Source organism: Nomascus leucogenys, chromosome 4 (genome assembly GCF_006542625.1).
Source record: "Nomascus leucogenys isolate Asia chromosome 4, Asia_NLE_v1, whole genome shotgun sequence".
NCBI classification, from domain to species: domain Eukaryota; kingdom Metazoa; phylum Chordata; class Mammalia; order Primates; family Hylobatidae; genus Nomascus; species Nomascus leucogenys.
In genome coordinates, this window is record NC_044384.1 from 31,080,643 (window position 1) to 31,100,525 (window position 19,883).

General features: G+C 51.8%; 1 protein-coding gene across 9 annotated transcripts in view; it reads right to left on the reverse strand.

Annotated features, from left to right (window-relative positions):
* CTIF (cap binding complex dependent translation initiation factor) overlaps window positions 1–19,883 on the reverse strand; it is a 330,607-nt gene that overhangs the window by 242,404 nt on the left and 68,320 nt on the right. For 5 of the 9 annotated variants that reach the window (XM_003267572.4, XM_003267571.4, XM_030810474.1 and 2 more), the window contains one exon: window positions 5,673–5,880. In XM_003267572.4, coding sequence (XP_003267620.1) covers window positions 5,673–5,852 — 180 coding nt within the window. In that variant the 5' untranslated portion in view covers window positions 5,853–5,880. Of the gene's footprint in view, window positions 1–801; window positions 850–5,672; window positions 5,881–19,883 lie in introns of all 9 variants that reach the window. The other 4 variants (XM_030810471.1, XM_030810473.1, XM_030810470.1 and 1 more) reach the window with 1 other exon arrangement.

The window sequence follows — 19,883 nt, forward strand, 5'->3', positions numbered from 1 at the left end:
TGGTGACAGAGTGAGACCCCGTCTCAAAAAAAAAAAAAAAAAAAAAAGAAATAAGACAATGTGAATTAAAATGACAAGATATCCCAATACACTGGTGGCAGTATGGATAATGGAAGATCTTTGGAGAGCAATTTAACAACAGCTATTAAAATTAATTTTACTTCTCAGCATCTAACTAAAGAAACACCGTTATTTGTGCAGAAGGAGGCATGTTCAACAGTATGTGTTGAAGTATCACGTATTTCCAGGGGAAAATTTAGAAGTAACCTGAGTGCCTACCATTAAGCAAATGGTTAAATAAATCCATGCTATGGACAACTGGGCAGCCACTAAACAGAACACAGCAGATGTGCAAGCCCAGAAGAATCTCTGGGGCATGTGGGCAGGTGAAAAATGCAAGTTATTGAACAATACATCCACTGGCTATGATATATGATTTGACAATATTGTATTTCTTCAAGTCATACATATGTCAGGAAAGGCACTAAAAAAGGCAAGGAAATGAACTCACTCATCTGATGGGAGGTAGCAGCAAAGGAGCAGAATGAGGTGGTAGCACAGAAGATTTTATTGTTAATATTTCAATTCTTATGTACCATGATAATATATGCATAAAGGACTTGTATAATTTAAAATAATTTTAGCTCAGGAGAATTTAATTATTAATATTTGAATTCTTGTGCACTATGGGAATGTATGCATAAAGTACTTGTATAATTTAGAATACATTTTTTAAATAAGGGGAAAATATATAATAAATCCTTCATGCTGAACCACCCCGCAGCCCTCCTGTAAACTCACTTCTTCTGTTAAGCCTTTCGTGGGTGGTCCACCATTGAGTGCTTCCTCGTGTGAGCAAAGACATCAGGGAAAATGAATTTAAGGGCAGAAGGAAAAGAAGAGATGGGATTTTAGAAAAAGGGTGAGGGAACAGTGAACAGGGAAGGCAGAATGAAAGGAGAGACGTAAAGAGAAAGAGGAGAAACTTGTTAGGAAAAGCCACTGAGCCGATCTGAACACTCTCACCCTATCCTATTCATTGCCACTGCTGCACCCCTTTGTAAAGATCACTGCATTTTAGACGAAACCCAGGACTTCCAAGTGCCTGAAAGCATCAAAACAGGGCTATAGGAAGTGATTTTCACTCTCACTGGCTCTTAATTTGACCTCTTAACAAGAATTTACTGGAAACTATGCCATCATTAAATGTATCTTCATAGGGTCCCTACATGTTATCTTTCCAAGAGACTGGAGCAGGGGCAGCAGGCCATGGAGCGGGAGAAAGGAGACAGCCCTGCTCCCACTGTGGCAATCAGAGTCACACACGGACTTACGAATACTCCAGGCCCAGGCCCCTCACCTTTGCCTGCATCTCTAGCAGTGAGGCCTGTACATCAGTATTTCTCACAGCTCCCTAAGTGAGTTCATGCTCACCCAGAGTTGCACACTGCTTCCAAGCTTTCTGGCGATCCACTAGATCATCCACATGTGCCAAAATCACATGTGCCAAAATTTTCCCATCCATCCATCCATCCATCCATCCATCCATCCATCCATCCATCCTTCATTTCTTTCCAGTGTTACTGGGAAGGACGAGAAGAACACAAGTGTACAAACATCATGAGATATTTTCTCCCTGAGTGTCAACTGTCATTTCTCAGACCCTAAAAAATGACCTCACCAGCTGAAGAGCAACATTCCTCTCCGCTCCCTCAGGTCTTCTCAAGGTTTCCAAGATTCTTAACAAATTTCCTCCCCAGAAACATCAAAACACCACGCAGGCAGACAGGAACATTCCCTGAGTGTTTGTTGTTTTTTTTTCTTTTTGGCTTCCATTTAAACTAGTCATCAGATTAAAAAAAAACAAAAAACAAGCCAAAGTGCTTTAGCAGAAATATTTCCCATAAAGCTGTGTTAATAGAGAATTTTTTTAAAAAGTATCTTATGTAGACACAGCTAACCCTGGCCTTCCTGAGAGTTGGCCACAGCTGTCCCTCTTCCAGAGTCAGTACCCCAGGTGTGTGTGTGACTGTGGGGTGCGGGGAGGCAGGAGCGCGGCGGGGGCAGGATTGAAACATCCTCCCTTTCCGGCAGCAGCAGGCAGGCCCACAGGCCCGCAGGCCCCAGAATCCTGCCAGGTGTCTGCATTCTTCGAGGGAATTCCAGAACATGAAGAAAGTTTAGAGAATGCATCCAAATGTCACACCACACAGGTGTTCTCCACACCACACTTCACAGCAGACGTCAGTCTGAAAGCCCCTCCACAGCCTTGCCTTGCCTGCCACACAGATGGGGGCATCCAAGCGTGACTCAGGCCTCACTGAGCCCAGGAGCTGGTGCCAGAAGCACAGGGCCCAGACTGAAAGCGCTGGGAGGGCGCCTCCTTTCAAAACTATGTCCCCACTGGCTGCTCTGGGCACAGAAATTCTACCATCAGCCACGCATTCCTCTGGGGTAAAGCTTCGAGGCTTCCCTGGCTCCTCCAGGTAGAGCAAATTTCAGCCGGAGGAACCTTTGGAAGATGCCCTGCTGCAGGCCCGGATGCCACACAGCTGAAGAGGCAGGCAGCCCACGACAGGGGGTACCCAGCTAGCCCATATGCCTGTCCACAGGCCCTGCTCCTGGGGAAGTCAGCTCTAGGGGCTTCCAGGGGACTGCAAAAGTTAGTTCACTTAGTTCTTGCCCTAGACAATCTAAAGAGGTTCATTTCCCTTATAATTTTCCAATCTATCCTAATCCTCCTCCTCCTTCCACTTCACATCATGGTACTATTAGCCGTGCAATAAGCATAGTTTATACATAAAAAAAAAAGGATTACGCAAGTAAGTTAATGCACCACCAGACAACACCCTCCATGCAGTCAGCTGTAGACCGCCAGGCCATCCAGCCACCACCTTGCTCCAGCATTCCTCAAGGACTTTTCTCCTGTATCACAGCCACCCTCTCCCACATCCTTTTGTCCTTTCTTGGTGATTTCAAGATCCATGAAGATAGATCTGAGTTTCACGACCCGCTCTCCTCCTGGCCTCTCCCTCTCCCCCACACACTCCCATGCTCACACCCAGCCCTCTCCTGACCCATGACTGCATTCCTCCACCTCTGATTTCAAACACCCCACTCCTGGACACACGCCACATCCCCACCATCTTTCTAGCTCAGTCTCTTTGCTACCAGGGTTACAATTCTTCGGGTGGCCTCCAATCCACTGACCCTACCACCTGTCAGCCTCCGCAACCACCTCGGGTACCCACTCCCGTCCTGGCCTGGCTCAGCATCCAGGTGACTCACCATTATCACTCCTGTGCCTCCCTCACCCCTCTTTCCTCCACTGTATTCCCTGTAGAAACCTCCATCCTGGTTAAAGTCATCTTTGTAACTCTGCCTCTGCACCTTCGTGGCTGCAAGTAGCTGGAGAGAAACCACAGCTGTGCTGCAGGAGTCATTTTAGTTGCACGGCCGCACACCTGCAACTCCCTCCTGTTATTGTGGATGAACCGCTGGGGGCTGGGGATAGGCCAGGGTTCCGGCAACCCCTGACTTGCCCCTGGATCGAACACACAGGTCAATGCTCCTATTTTGACCTTATTTCCCCAAATACCACCACATGTCTCTCCCCTTTACAGCTAAACTCCTCAAAACAGTTGTACTATTCTTCTAGTCTCCAGGCCATTTCCTTCTGTTCCTTGAGCTGGCCACAGGCAGGCTTCTGCCTTCACCACTCAGCGGAAACTCCCCCATCACGGCCCCCCTGCTCAGCCAGCCATTCTCAGCCCCTCTTACCTGGCCTGGCAGCAGCCCACAAGGCAGTCTCCCCCCATCCCACTCCCTTGACGCCCCTCCTGGGCTCCAGCACTCCACGCAGCCTGGTTCCCTCCTGCCTCACTGGTCTCTTGGCTCACTTCTCTTCACATTCTTTCTTCCTCATGTGGGGCCACTCCAGGGCTCAGGCCTCGCACCTCCTGACGACACAGTCCCCATCATCCCTCTGACTCATCTCCGCAGCTCTCCCTCCCTCACCCTCTGCTCCAGCACCCTGGCCTCCTGGCTGGGCCTGGACTCTTCTTCCAGCCCAGCCCTGGCACAGGCTGCTCCTTCTGCCCAGATGTTCCTCTCCGGATATCTCCACTACCCACCCCTCCCTCCCCTCCATGCCAGCTTCCCTGACTAAGCTACTTAAAACTGCAAGCTCCTCCTGCTCCTCCTCACTCCCCATTCCATTTTCCAGCTTTACTTTTCTCCATGGCAATGATCACCCACGAGTAGAATACACAGTCCATGAGGGCAGGGCTTTTTTGCTCAATCCTAGATACGAGTCCTAGAATAGTGCCCGGCACAGAACAGAAGCTTGTTAAACACTCGTAGATTGAATAACAAACAAATTATAAGCTTGCATTACTTGTGATTTTAGAACCTCAAGGACACTAAAGAAAGCATCACATCTATTTTTTTTTTCTCCCTCAGGGCTATTTTCTGTCCCCTGCTTCCCAGTGGGGACAGGGCATGGGATTACTGTGGCTTCTGCATTTCCCAGAGTGACTCCTGGTCTGAGTTCCAGGAAAGCCAAAAGTTTGTTCTGGCTTCTAAAAAGCTAGGGGTCCCATCCAAAAAGTGAGCCAGGTGGTTTGACTCAGCCTTTTTCCAAAGCAGAGTGCACCCAGGTAGCTCACCTTCTGATTGTCCCAGGAGTCCCAGGCTTGGAGATGGGATAACACGCACGAGAGGTGGATCCCCAGAACCCTGACTCCAGATGAGACAGGGGACTCTCCTGTACATGCTTGTGCAGGCAGCACTGATTCTCTGCAGCTTTAGTACTTCTTACCATCTTTGACCTTCCAACATTCCCGAGGCAACAGCATAATCCCCATTTGCCAGATAAGAAAACTCAGCCAGCCCCACAGACATTGAAGGTTCTGCCCAAGGTCACACTGGCAGCTAGAAGCCAATCTGGAAGCAGCTCTTGAACAAAAATCTGCTGAGGATTTGTGGTGTTAGGCAAAGATATGCTTGATAGGGTCCCTATCCTTAATGCATTCATACTTCATTAGGGAGAAGCCAAGACTTTCAAATCTCAGCCCACAATCTTTCAGATGAGTCCGTCTCCCCTCCAAGGTCAGGGATGCCACAGACTGGGGCAGGAGGGGGCAGGACCAACCCACGACGCTGGTTGGATTGTCTCATATGTCTAAGTATGTCTGACATACAGAGCCCTGGGTGAGAATCCCACGAGACTCATTCCTTTGGCTACTAACAACTACTTGTAATTGAAATCAGAGAATATTCACAAGTTATAGTTCTTTGATGGTATGCATTATGGAGAAGCAAAACCTCCAGATCTCTTCTAGAACATAAGCTTATTGAGGACAGGGAACAGTGTTCAGCACATAGTCGGTACTCAAGAGACGTATGTTCAAAGACTTGTGGGCCTGGCTGGGCCCCAAAGCCTCATTGGATAGGGAGGAGTGGAGGTGGGTCAGAGGGACTGGGTGCACAGCCAGGGCACCTCCTGCCTGGATCCCAAAGCCCACCTGCCAGATTCTGGGTGCTCTGCTGGGTGGGACCATTCATGCCTTAGCAGTCTAGTGTCAGGCAACTGGATGCTGCCCAGAATTAGGGGCCCCTGCATCACCCCCTCTGAATTTGCCAAGCTCCCCCAACCCCGGGCCAGCGCTCACCTGGGAGATGTGGGACTGGGTCCTCTCACTCTCGCCATCACCCTCCGTCTTGTCAGCCAGCAGCCCCTGCACCTGGTATTCCAGCACGTAGCTGTCGATGAAGCGCTCCAGCTCCTCGATCTCCTGGGAGCGGCTGCTCCCCGCCTCCGAGGAGGCCGACGCTGCAGAGGAGTTTTCCATCCCTCCAGCTCAGGGGCCTGGGCCGGGACTGGTGGGAAAGAGGACAGAGAACTCCGTGAGACGCTGCTGGAGGAGACGACGATGCCCACACCTGGGAAACACCCTCCGCTCCTGGAAATATCTTCGTATCCATCATGGCGTTCTGTTCTTCCAACAACCCTGAGAAGTCAGTGGGGGGCTGGCTTACCCTCAGCATAAACTATGTGCTGTAATTCCCACTGTGTGGGGCGGGAGACTGAGGCCCAGGGAATGCAGGCCACTTGTCTGATTGGCCAGCACAGGCACTGTGCAGTGTCAGAGATAGCGTCTACCTAGGCCTTAATCGCTGGGAAAGGCAGAAGATGAACTCAGCCTACAGGCCAAGCCTCACTTCCTGACTCAGATTTAACAGAATCTACCACAAAGCAGGATGAAATAAACCACAGAACCAAGACTGAGGGTGCACAATGGGGCATGAGACACAAACCTCTGAGGGGCTCAGGTCCTCCAAGAAAATGACTACTTATGAGGAGACTTTTTCTTTTCGGTCACGAGACTGTCCCCTAAATTAGTTGAAGCCTATGGGCTGTAAATTATAAGCAGGATTTTGCAGCCTTGCTCTGGTGCAGCTACTGGAACACACCTATGATGAGTCTGCAGGAACGTGACTGGTTTTCACTGGCAGAACGAGAAAGGCTTGCTGCATTGTCTATGCTGACATGCCCTAGCCACAGACACTGCCTGGTCACCTTTACAGGGGCATGACTAACCCATTAGCCTTCCGGCCCTCTCTCTGGGACAGTGTGGCATAGATGACCAGCTATGGCTGGAACACTAGCTAAAGTCCACCAACAAAACTGCAATCTCTGGAGCTGACATGCTCAACCCAGCCCTGCAGGGGCCCAGGTCTGCTGGGATCTCCCCACCACTGCCCTCTCTGCTCTCCCCTCCCTTGCTTATCCCCCGAAGCTCCCACCTGACCCACCCGGGAGTGAGGAAAGCTAGAACCTTTCTCACCTCCAGGCCAGGGACCCTCCCCTTCCTCTGATGTGCTCCAGGCTAGATGGGAAGGGGCTTTAAAGCTTGTCTTGTGCCTCTTTTATTATCTGGAGACCTGTGATCTCCATGGAAGATCCTGATCTGCCAGAGAAAACAGAGTCTGCACATGCTTTTATTATCACAACTAGTAGAACAGCCTTCTACCAAACCACTACCACAAGAAAGCACAGAGAAGACCTGAATCCTGCACACACAGGGCTCTGGAGCCACATAGAGCTGCGTGAATGCTGCTGCCAGTTCTAGCAGGTTTAATGGAGCGTTTGAATTTCAAAACCTTGAACCTGAGAACCTTAACCTTGAGAACTTCTTTGGAACACACTTATTTGCCAATAATCTAGGGTTTGTTGAGTGTTTTAACTGCAGCAAGTCCAAAGCAGGGCAAGGAATGGTGTGCTGGGTTCCAGAAATGCTGCTGAGAGCATGAATGTTGACTCCCCCACACCCTCACTGCCTTCTCTGAGGGTAAGGGAACAGAGAGGAAGAACTGCCCCGGGGAAGGAGAACTGCCCTGCTGCGCATACATCTTCCGCTGCTTTCCCAGCTCGTTTTTAGGCTTTTGGCTGCTGCAAGGGGCCCAGCCTCCCTTGGACCCCAGGCCTGCTGCAGGGAGCTCTGAGGTGCTGCAGGGCCTTGCTCTGGGCCCCTGAGGTCAGCGACCTTGGAGCTGTGGGTCTGTTCATCCATCCTAGAGGGAGGAATCAGAGGACTGGAGGTTTCAGGCCAAGGTGGTGCCCTTTTCAGAATGAGGGAACCAGATGAGGAGGCAGGGGTGGCGGCAGGTCTGCAGGGAGTCAGCTGGGATTGGGCTATGCACATCTGGTGGCAAGGGCCACAGGCAGGGGCATGGGAGGTACTGTCCATTGCCTCTTCCTCCACCTGCCACTCAAAGCCTACAGGACCTTATACCTCCCCACACCACCAGCACCCACCCTACTCCTCCTGCTCCACAGCTGCCCACACCTAAGTCATCCCCTGCTCCAGCCCCTGGCTACTCTGCTCCTCATCCTGGGCACATGCTAGGTGTAGTAGACAGAATTCTAAGACAGTCTTGGGTATACACCCTCTCCCAGTTACTCACCAGGAGTCTAGATACTCTTGGGAAGGGATTTTGCAGGCACAATTAAATCCCAAAATAGTCGACTTTAAGATAGGGAGACTATTCGGGAGGGCTTGACCCAAGCACTTGAGCCCATTAAATCTGGGAGTAGAGCTCAGAGACAGCAGAAGGAGCCAGAGATCTAATGCATGAGAAAGACTCAATGCACTGTTGCTGGCTTGAAGGAGGAGAGACACATGGTAAGGCATGTGGGCGGCCTCTAGTAGTTGAGAGCAATCCCTGGTCAACAACTGGCAAGGAAGTGGGCACCTCATCCTACATCTGCAATGAAGCAAATTCACCCGAGAACCAATGAGCTTGGAAGCAGACTTTTCCCCCAGAGCCTCCAGCCAAGAATTCAACTTGGCTAACAACTTGACTTCAGTCTCATGAGATGCTGTGCCAGACTTCTGACTTACAGAACTGTGAGATAATGAATGGTATTGTTTTATGCTGCTGTTTGTAGTAATCTTTTAGGAAGCAATAGAAAATGAACACAGGATGCTCTTTCCTGCCTCTGTGCTTTTGCTCACACTGAACCCATCACCTGGAAGCATTTTCTCCTCCCCTCCACCTGCCAAATCTAGAGGTCCTTATATGCACAGAAGGCCAGAGCATTGCCTTGGTTTCATGGCAGGCTACTAAGCAAAAGATTCACCCAGGGTTTGCTATGGGTATAAATACTGCAATTTCTGCTAATAGTAGGAATGACGAGTGTCTGCTGTGCCTTTATCATGTCCCAGACACGTCAGCACTTGATCTGCCTCCACTCACTTCACCTTCACAGCAGCCCTATGGAATTGGCATAATTATGCTACTTAGAAGAGAAAACGAAGGTTCAGAGAGATTAAGTAACTTGCCCAAGTTCACACAGGAGAGCTCCAGGTCTGCATGGCTATGCTTATACCCCAACTGCCTTTTCTCCATCCCCCCGCCGGTGGCCTGCTCAGTTCCTCAGGCCACCTCCAAGTTGCCCAATTCCATACTGACTCTCCAGTGAGCAGTGAATTCTTCAAGTGCTGCGCATGTGCTTATTCCCCAGCCGGACACAGGTTCCGGAGAGCTGGCCCCATGCAGGCTCTGTGCCTGGCCCTGGGCAGCTGGCCTCCGCTGGATGGGAGTAACACCGCCGATGTCCACAGAGGGCTGAAAAGGAGCCGCCTGCAGGAGAAGTCAATACGCAAGGCCACGCCCATTATTCCTTGAAGACTTCAGATCTTATCAAGGGCTTCCTGGCACACCTAACAGGTGCAGTCGGAGAACTGGGTTTTGCAGGAACTCTACACGGAGCCGTTTCCAGGAGGATTGAGTGCCAGGCTCTGCCTGCAGCAGCAGCCTCTGGCCGGCTCTGTGGGGCTCTCCCAAACATGCCTGAGTGTCTCAGGCCTGTGTCAGGGTCCCGTGAGGGAGCCTGGGCATGGTCATCACCCCAAACCCATAATAGTTGCTGAGAAAGGGGACAGGATTGAGACCCATCCCAAACCTGCGCCTTTTGGTGCCACAAGGAAGGAAGAGGACTCACTCTGCGGGTGCCTCTTGTGTCCTCACGTCCTCTGGGCCATTCCTCCTACTCTACGGTTTGCTGCCCAGCCAGATTCATGTGGGGTAGCCCAGCGGCGCCTCACCTCAGTTGCCCTGGGGTCTCCTGCCCAGGCTTCCTCTGCAGTCAGGAGATGCCTGCAGGAAGCCCCCGTCCCCTGGCACCTGCAACCCGGAGTATGAGGAGCTAGCACCCCATGCAGCTGCCCTCAATGGGACAAATACTCCCCTCTTCAGTGTCTCAGACAATTCCAGGCATGCTCCACGTGGTCCCTCAGCAACTCGGAGTGGGGTGAGCCCCTATGGCCCACAGTGGCCGTCAGATCCCTAGCCTCCCTCACTTGTCGATCCTCCCCTCCTTTTCACTCTCTCCCAGGGATTTCAGCTCCTCCAGGAACTCTCGTTTTCCAGGGGGAACAGGAGAACACATCACTTCCCTGTTCCACAGTGGGGCCCAGCGAGAGAGTGGGGAGGCCCCAGCTTCAGAAAAGTGGGGAACACGCAAAGCAGAAAAGCCCTGAGCTTCACCTCAGTCACAAGAGAAGAAGGAGCAGAGAGAGGGAGAGAGCGTGGCCCTTCTCCTCTGCCCGTCCACCTCCACAGCTCTCAGCCTGGAAGTACAGCCCGGCACTAAGGCCCCAAATTTTTTATTCTGGTCAACTATACACAACATAAAACAGCATTCAGCTGGGTGCAGTGGCTCATGCCTGTAATCCCAGCCCTTTGGGAGGCTGAGGCAGGAGGATCACTTGAAGCCAGGAATTTGAGACCAGCCTAGGCAACATAGCAAGATCTCGTCTTTCCAAAAAATTTTTTAAAAATTCGCTGAGCCTGGTCGCACATGCCTAGCTACTCAGGAGGCTGAGGCGGGAGGATTGCTTGAGCCCAGGAGTTTGAGATTACAGTGAGCTATGATCATGTTGCTGCACTCCAGCCTGGGCGACAGAGTGAGTTTCTGTCTGAAAGCAAAAACAAAACAAAACAAAACAATAACAACAACAACAAAAAACAACCAATCAACCAAACCAAACAAATCAAAACCTTATAATCTTAACCATTTTTGAGTACATAATTCAGTGGCTTTAAGTACATTCATAGTGTTATGAGCCATCTATTTCCAGAACTTTTTTTATCAACCCAAACAGAAACTCTGTGCCCACTAAACAATGAACTCTTCCTCACCCTTCTCTCTAGGAATTTGCCTATTCCAGGTACCTCCTATAAGAGGAATCACGCAATATTTGTCCTTTTATGACAGATTTATTTCACTTAGCATAATGCTTTCAAGGTTTATCTACACTGTAACATGTATCAGAATTTCATGCCCCTTTATGGCTGAATAAGACATCATATCACAATAGTACACTGTATATCTAGACCACATTTTATTTATCCATTCATCCACTGATGGACATTTGGGTTGTTTGCACCTTTTGCTGTTGTGAATAATGCTGCTTTGAACATGAGTGTACAACGATCCCTCTGAGTCCCTGTTTATTCTTTGGGGTATCCACCTAGAAAAGTTCCAACACATTTTTAAGGCAAGAAGAGTGTGGAGGAAAAGGGTAGAGCTTTCTCTGGCTGGTGGAGACAAAGGGCAAGGGATCGTCTCCTCCAGGCTTGTTTTGCTGCCTTCCTGCCTGAGCTTTGGGGGTTTCAGCCCGGCTCAGTGTCTCATTCCCAGTAGGATCCAGATGGGAAGTCCCCAAACAGCTGGGCTGCTCGCTAAGCTGAGAGAGCCAGCCAAGAATTTATGTTTTAATGATCAGTGAAAGTGAAGAAAGGATGGAACCAGAGGAAGAAGGAAAAGGAAAAAAGGGAAGGTAGAAGAGCACAAAAGACATGCCTCTCCCCTCGTCTCCTGGCTCTGCTCCGATTCCCTGCCAGGTGATGGATGAGGAGGAATTAAAAGGCAAGCAGCAGGAGTAGGAAAAATGCTGAGGCTGCACTTTGCTGTAAAGGGCACCACAGGGGCGGGCAGCCCTGAGCCTACAGCTGGAGAGGAGGGCCAGTGTGGGCATGGCTTTCTGGAGGACACAGAGGGCCTGGGCTGCAGCAGGACCCGCCCCAGAGCTCCTTCCCCTGTGCTTCCCAGAGAGGACCCAGGGCCGCCAAGCTTGGCCACATCTGTGTCTGTCTGGGGAAAGGGATGCATGCGGGCTCTCTTCCTGGGTCTGCATCTCTGTTAAACGACCTTATCCAGCCTCGGCCGCCAGCCCAGGGACTCCCCACCTCCTGCTGCAGCCAATCACAGTCCATGCTTGTCACCATGGCCCAGTAAGCCTGGCTATTTTTAAGGACAAAAAGGAAAATCACCCATGTTCTTTGACAAAAAGGTGCCTCTCTCCACACTAGTGTCCCCTCCCAACCCTAGACCCAAACAAACTCCCCTTCCCCATGCTCCCCATCCCTTGCTGCTCTCAGCCCAGCACTCTGTAGCTTCCTTAGGAAACTAGTGCTCTGGAAGGGGTTTCTGTGAACACCGTGGGGAAGCCTGAGATGGTTGGGTGCCAGTCTCTCCCTCTAACCCCTGGACAAGTCTGACTTTGAGTCTGACCTTCAGAGGCAGGAGGTCTGGAGGAAAAGGTAAGGCTGACATTGGAGAGTACCCACAGGCCAGAGACAATCAGTGGAGCCATCCCAGCCCTCTCAGTATCCTTTCCTGCCCACCCAGTGACAAATGGCATTAGGAGCTATCAATTTAGCCAATCCTTTTAAGAACAGCCAGGCATTAGGGGCATTACCTCCTCCTCCAATCCTCAGGGATGAGTTCAGTGACCTGCAAACCAGATGAGATGCATCTGCTCCAGGGCCTACCAGCACTTCTCAGGGAATCCATCATTTGAGGCCTGCATGGAGGCAGCACTGCACCCCACACTTCTTCAGGCTCTTTCCTCTCCACCCCCAGCACCCAACTCACTCCAGCAGCTCACCCTTCTGACACTGCACCGAGGAAGCCCAGGAAGACCCCAATTTCTGCTTCCTGGCTCATCTTTTGGCTTGTGGCTGCCACAAGGGGTCCAGCTTCCTGTGGATCCCAGGCCCGCTGTAGGGGGCCCAGGTGGGGCTGCAGGGGGCTTGCTTGGTGACTGTAAGATCAGCAGCCTTGGGGCTCACAGGTCTGTCCACTTGTCCCAGCAGGACAGCAAGTCTGCAGTGGGGGTGGCATTGGAGCTGTGGTGGGCAATGGGGCCCAGAGTGTTGTCCTTGCTCTCCTGCTGCTAAATCCACTCATCACAGCCACTGGCGTCTTCACCCCACCTTCCCCGTGGCCGCTTCCCATGTCACCTGGTGCTGCACAGCACTGTGCTCCCGGGTTGCTCTTCAGCAAGCAGCTCCTGGTGACCATTATAGGCAGAGCTGGCTGCTGTCTTTCCGGCCCTGGTCCCCTCCATCCCCTCTCTCCTTCCCATCCCCACACAGTGGGAGCAACACCTTCACCAAGAGTGCACAACTAGGGCTAGAATTCTCCCTTATAGGCTGTCAGGTGGCCCCTAGGGCAGAGCCAGCCCAGAGGCCATGCTGCCTGCTGGAGTGGGGAGGAGAGAGGCCAGGCTGCTCAGGACAAACGGAAGATGCCCACAGCTCTCCCCGAGGAAGCCACGGGAGCCTGCTCACTGCCAACCGTGCCCCTCCGGCCCCAGTCCAGCCCACACTCCCCTTCAGGACTCCAGCGAGAATGTACTTCCCCGACAGTCTGTGGCCCTCAAGCTCTGGCCTGATAATTCAACCATGTTGGTGTTTGCCAAACAAAAGTGGGAGGAAGCAGAGGCCTCCATGTGCAGGAGCCCCAGGTCCCCAACCCCTGGGAAATGGGAAAGTTCAGAAATACATGAAGTCAAAGGCAGGTGACCTTGGAAACTGGCAACTTGAAAACTGGTCCAGCTCCTCAGTGACTCATGGAGGCTGCTCTTGGGGACAGAGGAGTCTATCACAGGAGTCAAGGACATCTGATGTCCTCTAAACGTCTGATCCCCTGTCACCCCACCAAATTAACCCTTTTGTCACTCAAACATCCAACAGGGTGTTAGCTAGCATGGTGTTGTTCAAACTGCAGGTCTCAGCAATTTCATGGGCTGCGAAACAATTTCCTGGGTCACGATCTCAGCATTAAAAAATGTATAACTAAATTGAAAATATCAGCATGTAGCACACATTGTAACTATCAATTTGTGGGACTTTTGTTTCACCTACCCATGAAAAACGTATTGGCCGGGAGCACTGCTTCCCAAACTTTAATGAGTACACCAATCACAGGGCATCTTTTTACAATGCAGATTCTGGTTCAAGGATGGGAGTTGGGGCCTGAGACTCAACATTCCTAACACGCTCCCAAGTGAGGCTGCTGCTGCCAGTCAGAGAACTACACTTGAAATAGACAAGATCTAGAAAACCTTGCACGTCTCTTTTATCCATTATTCAGATACTCTTGCTCTGGCCAGAGGGCTAGAAAAGGGTGGAGTCCCCAGGCCAACCTTCTGGCCAGCTGGTCAGCTATCTGGTGAAGGGGTGGCTCCCCTTATGGACCACCCAGGGCCCAGGGCAGAGCTCAGAACCAGGCATGAGCTCCACAGGTTATTATGATTAGTGGACGATGGGGCCACCACCTCCACCCTGGACTCTCAGGGCCAGGCGCATGACATGACAGCACCTGCTTACAGTCCTGCAACACCCAGCATGGAGCTCAGGCACATCTGCCAGGTCTGAACAAGTTGGAGGTGGTTCCTGATATCTATGCTGTCTGACCTCAACAGCCCTTCAGCTGCTGCCATGCAGGTGAGGACACTGGGGCCTTGGGGGCTGAGGGGGGAATGACGTACTGGGAGCCACTCAGGTATCTATGGGTAGAGCCAGGCTGCAATGCAGGATCCAAGCCCTCACGTCCCTCAACAGCCTGCCTTCTTCAGGGACCCCTGCTGAGAGTCACCTCCCTTCCCCTAGTGACTCCTAACCTCTGTGGACTCCAAGCGCAGTTCTGGTTACAATCATCAACATCAGGCAGTTAGTGACATGACAGATATTCCTAAATAACAGATGACACCAAAATCATCCCATTGTCCTCATACCCTCCTGAGCTCCCACCCTGTGCAAAGCCCTAGACCAAGCCCTGTTGTTTCATCAGAATTTCATGGAAACAGAGCTGGGACTTGGCACTTACTCCTCTGTCCCCAAGAGCAGCCTCCATGAGTCACTGAGGAGCTGGACCAGTTTTCATGGGGCGGGCAGGGCATGGCTGGCCAGAAGGCAAGGGAGATGCCATGGATTCTTTCCTGCTCAGCAGGCCTGCAGGGCTGGCACTCAGAATGGGGGCTGAGATAGGAGGCCCTGGGGAGGGAGGAAGAGAGAGCAGCCCGCAGGAGTGTGGAAGGCACAGGCCTCAGTCCCCCGGGGGTGCCTCGTTAGATTCCTGGCTCCTGATCAGCACTTCCTCTTGGAGGAAGAACATTGAAACAGCAACCCACCTGGGCAGATAGGCCCAGCCCAATAGGCAGGAGGGCATCCAGGTGGGCTCTGTGAGGTGCAGGTCCTGCTTTATCCCTGGGTGCCCCTGTTTCCAGGTCTGCCCTCAAGGCCCACAGAAGCCTCCACTGGGCTCCAGCACTGACCACTCACCTGCTCCCTTGGCACCAAACCCAGGCTGCCTGGTGACACCTTCTCCTCCTCCTCTGCGCTGCTACCCAACTCTTGCCCTGCTCTTGAATTTTTTACAGTTTTTTGCCTGGTATTGATAAGACTGCATGATCCTTGAGGGCCCTGCTCCATCCTACACCTGCTTCCATTGCAGGCCCAGAATGGGTGGACAGGCCTGTGGCTCCCCCAGCCCTCCCATGCCCTCTCCAGCACCGTCCTTCCCTCAGAGTGGGCCTCCTCAGCTCTTCTGCCCACTGCCAATGGGCCCAGGCTTTCATCCAGCCCCACTCCCAGCTCCTAGAATGTTAAAGCCAATGGATGCTGGGAGTTGACTTGCTCCAGCCCCCCACACCCTCAAGGTCACCCAGTCCCAGAACCAGGACTCCAACCTCTTCCCATGACATTCAAGAGCCTCCTCGAGACAACTCTTCCCAACTAAGACGTACTGAGCACCTGCTATATACCACAACCTAGAGGCACGAGGGACAGGGAAGTCATAGCTGAAACAAACCAAAACTGTGCAGGGCCACCGGACAGCTGGACAGCCATATCCCTGGCTGGAGTCTGGTGGCTTCCTCACTGCCCCCACTCGTAAAACAGGGTGACATCATGCTTACGGGTCCTGAGTCTGGGTTCCAGTGCTGGCTAAATCACCTTTTCACTGCGTGCTGTTGGGCAGACTCTGGGCCTGCTTCCTCATGTTTAAAGTAGGCTGATGGTGAAAGTGCCACCTCGTGAGGTGCTGTGAGAATCACGTGAAAGAATGAATAAGAAAAGTGCTCAACACAGCTAGGCATATATCAAGCACTCAATTATCAGTTGCAATTATCACTCGACTTCACAACTGCTATACCTCACTCTGTCTTCTGCATTCTCTCCCACCTCTGCCTCTCCAAATCTCCCCCTTTCCCTCAAGGCCCACTTCTGGGCACACCTCCTCCATGAAGCCCTCCTTGACTATTCTGGATATCAATCACCACTGCTATCTCTGAACCCCAGATCTCTGCAGACCTCACCACTCCCTAATGCCTCCCAACTCTGAACACCCTGAGTCCTCCTTGGGCCTCAGTCTGGCCCTTTCCTGTATTCCAATCCCTGGGTTGACCTGTTTTGCCAACCTGCAGGAACTCACAGAGATCCATTCTCTCTTCTGTGGACTCTGAAGGTAGATGGGTGAGCCCCACCACCAGCTGTCAAAAGCTTCTGGGTTTATTGGCCAAGAGTGAAAAGTAACTTGGAGCATGCTAGGAAGGGAGACCAATAGTGCCCTGCTCTGAACCCAGCGATGTATCCACAAGCACCTGGGGTTAAGGCCAGAAAGGGCATCCAAGTGTGGTGGCAGCAGCACTCCAGGCCTTCCTTCTCAGGCAATGCTCTCTCTAGCATCTGTCTTGGGGTTTCCAGGGTCCCCAGTCAGCTTTCTCCCTCTTGGCAACAGCTCCCTGAACTACAGCCCAGCTGGAACGGGGACAGTACCGAGCTGTTTCCAGAGCCTGGTGGGGGTGTCCACAGCCCAGAACAGGCTGTGCACAGGCTAGGGCTCAGCAGGCTGTGGCCTTGCAGGCCTGTCCAGGTGGTCTTGTGCTATGGCTGCAAGGCAGAACTGGCTCACGTTCGAGAACAGCATCCCTTTCTCTACTCATCCTCAAGAACAGCTCAAGCCCACCTCTTAGATGCCACCTTGACTGGCCCAGGTCACAGAGACCCCTCAGAATGCTCATAGCAGCCACTCACTGGGCCCTTGGGCTTCTGCCTGCCCCCCCACCCCCCCACCACTTTCGATGACCGCCTTGTCCTGCAAGGAGCACAGCCACAAAGCAGAGATTGCTACCGCCTGTGCTGGGGCCACGTCTGGACCATGGTGTGTTCTGGCTAGCCAGTTAGATATTTTAAAAATATTTGAGCTAACATTTATAAATCAAAATATTTCACATAAAAAGCCACAACTTCTGACTTTTCTTGAAAAAACTGGATGATCAAGCAACACTGGCCCAACTTCTTGCACTGTAACCATAAGCTAGAGCTAAGAAGTGCTGTCCCCTTCAGACCAGGCAATCAACCCCAGTTCTCTGCAGACCCCCACACTCTCTAATGCCTCCCCACTGCTCACAGCCTCACTCTCACCTGGCTCCCTCACTCACACATGTTACCTACCTGGCCCCTATAAGGCATCCGAGTTTGAAAGCCCCCTGCAAAAGAGCAACTAACTGGAAGTGGTCTATGCCTACAAAAATGAGGGGTCCCTCTGAGAACTTGAAAATAAATCAGGACGAAGGATTGCCCTTGGAAGTTGCACTGTGAAATAATACAAGATAGTCCAGGTCCAAAACAGAAATATGCAAGGTCATTGCAAGGAGAAAGAAAAAAAGGCTCCAGACCAGCAGTACTCAACCATAACCTGGCTGAAGATAGCCACAGCTCTTATAGGAAGATGGTGTCACTCAGCAGAAACTGGGCTGTGCATACCCAAGCTCCTCCTAGGGACAGGGTGCCCCTGCTCAGTGTCTCAAGGGAGGAAAGGACAGCCCAGGGATGTCCCACTGCTCCTGTAATGCCCCCACCACCCTCCAGCTCAGCCTTAATGTGAGCTGAGTGGCTGCCACCTTCCCCAGCTAAACTACGAGCTCCTGGAGGCTGAGGACCTGTCTGCTGCTTTCCTTGGACCCTGGGAGCCTGAGCTGACCTCACCATAGACATTCAGATCCTCTTTGACAGTTTCATGATGGATTCCCAGAAAGTAGAAAATGGTCAGCAGCAGGTAACAAATGCTCTGCCGACCTTGGTATTAGCAGACGGACAGCAGCTGGCTGCTGATGGGCAGAGATGGGTGGCACATTACAAGTGGACCCAGCACACACAGCTTGGGTGTCAGAGGGCAGGCCCCTCTTCTGCCAGGGAGCCCTCATGTATCCCGCACAATGCCTGAAGCATGCTGGACAGCAACCACAGGAATCTCAGACTTGATCCGGTGCCCGGCCCTCTTACAGCTCTCCCAGAATTCTCTGCGAACCACAGGAAGGCAAAGAAATGGGCAGCAAAAGCCCAGGGCTCCTGATTCCTGAAGTGGCCTCAAGGCCCAGAGACAACACCGCACAGCTACCTCTGCCTTTGCTTGGAGGACCCAAGGGAGGGAAACTCCTGCTCAAAGGCAGCTGCCCTTTGACCTTTCCTAAAGCAGAAAAGCAAACCATCAATATTGTATTCCCCACAGATAGTTGGCTTCCAACCTATTTTCCTCTAATACCATACTTGTTTTTCAAATGAAATCATAAATGACTGCCCCCAAATGTATAAAAGATAATAAATACTTGTGTTTCTTGAGAATTTAGTATGTGCCGGCCCCTGTGCTAAATGCTTGTTCATATATTAATTTAATCCTCAAGACCATCCTATAATGTAGGCATTATTTTTGTCCCCCTTGTACAAATTAGGAAACTGAGGACACAAAGGGTTGCTCAAGGTCACCTGGCTAGGAAGAGGCTGGCTCAGAACTGAAACCTGGACAGAATGGCTCCAAGACATGGATATTCTGACCAAAGAGAGTGAGGGTCCCAGAGCTCCACTCCCTTAATGTGCCAGCCCTTGCCCAACATCCCCCATAAGCTGCTAGACCCTGTGGTCCCTCCTGGAGTGGGCCTTGGAACCTGCTCCAGATGAAGCCTTTGGGTTCTGTCCAGGGTGCCAGCAGTTATGAACTCTCCAGGGAGTCCGAAGTCATTTAGGGAGGTCTGGAGGGTGGCACTGGGCCTCATGCCCCTGGAGTCTGCACAGCTCAGCACTGTCCTTCCTGCCAGTCAGCTCTTAATAACCCTGCGGCTGCAGTTGGCAGAGCATGCATCACCACGCCCTGTTACCCTCCCATATGGGGACCCTGGAACAGTATGCCAGTGGCCCAGTGACAGGGCAGGATCATGACCCAGGCATCTGACTCCAATCCCGAGCATTTGCCCTGGACTAGCAATATCTCAGATTCTCATTGCCTTGTGGCATGAGCCAATGAGTCACTGAACGTTCCCACCAGGTTGAGCTGAGATAGGGTAGGAGCTCTGAGGAAGGGGGAAAGGGACAGATAAGACAGGTGCAGTCCTTTTGAGCTGCAAAGGCTTCTTCTGTTGAGAGGGTATGAGAAAGCCAAGCTCTACAGGCCACACATATTTGCAAGCCATGTCTACTACCTTGTAGAACATAAAGCCCGATTACAGAGGTCTCCCACCACAACAGATGGCCAAGCCAGAGACAAGAGCTCTTGGCCAAGGCCACATAGAAGGTTCAAGTATGGTTTCCTGGGGTTGGTTTCCCCAATTACTTCTCTCTGGGACATGATCAAGTAATTGGGAAAACAGGCAGCCAGAAAAATTTAAGTTCCAGTTAATTCCATCAGGAACCCACTCTAGTATGTGTGCTTGAGAACAAGGACCTTTTCGTTTTTCCCATATTGTATTTCCAGGACCTGGTATGAAGCGGGCAATCAACAGAGGCCAGAAGGGAGGACTGTGGGCTCCCTCCGAGAGGCCCATTGTGGGCCTCTGTGACCTAAGAGCTCCTCCCACAGGCTAGTCTGGGACAGCTGCAGTGAGGAAGGACTCCCAGGTGCAGACGGATGCCTTGCAGCAGAGAGCCCACAGGGGGCAGATCCTGATGGCTGTTCTAATTAGTCCATCAGAGTCCTTGGTCTCTGCTTCCCATTATTTCTGTGGTTAATTTCACCCACTAGAGCATGGTAGCAG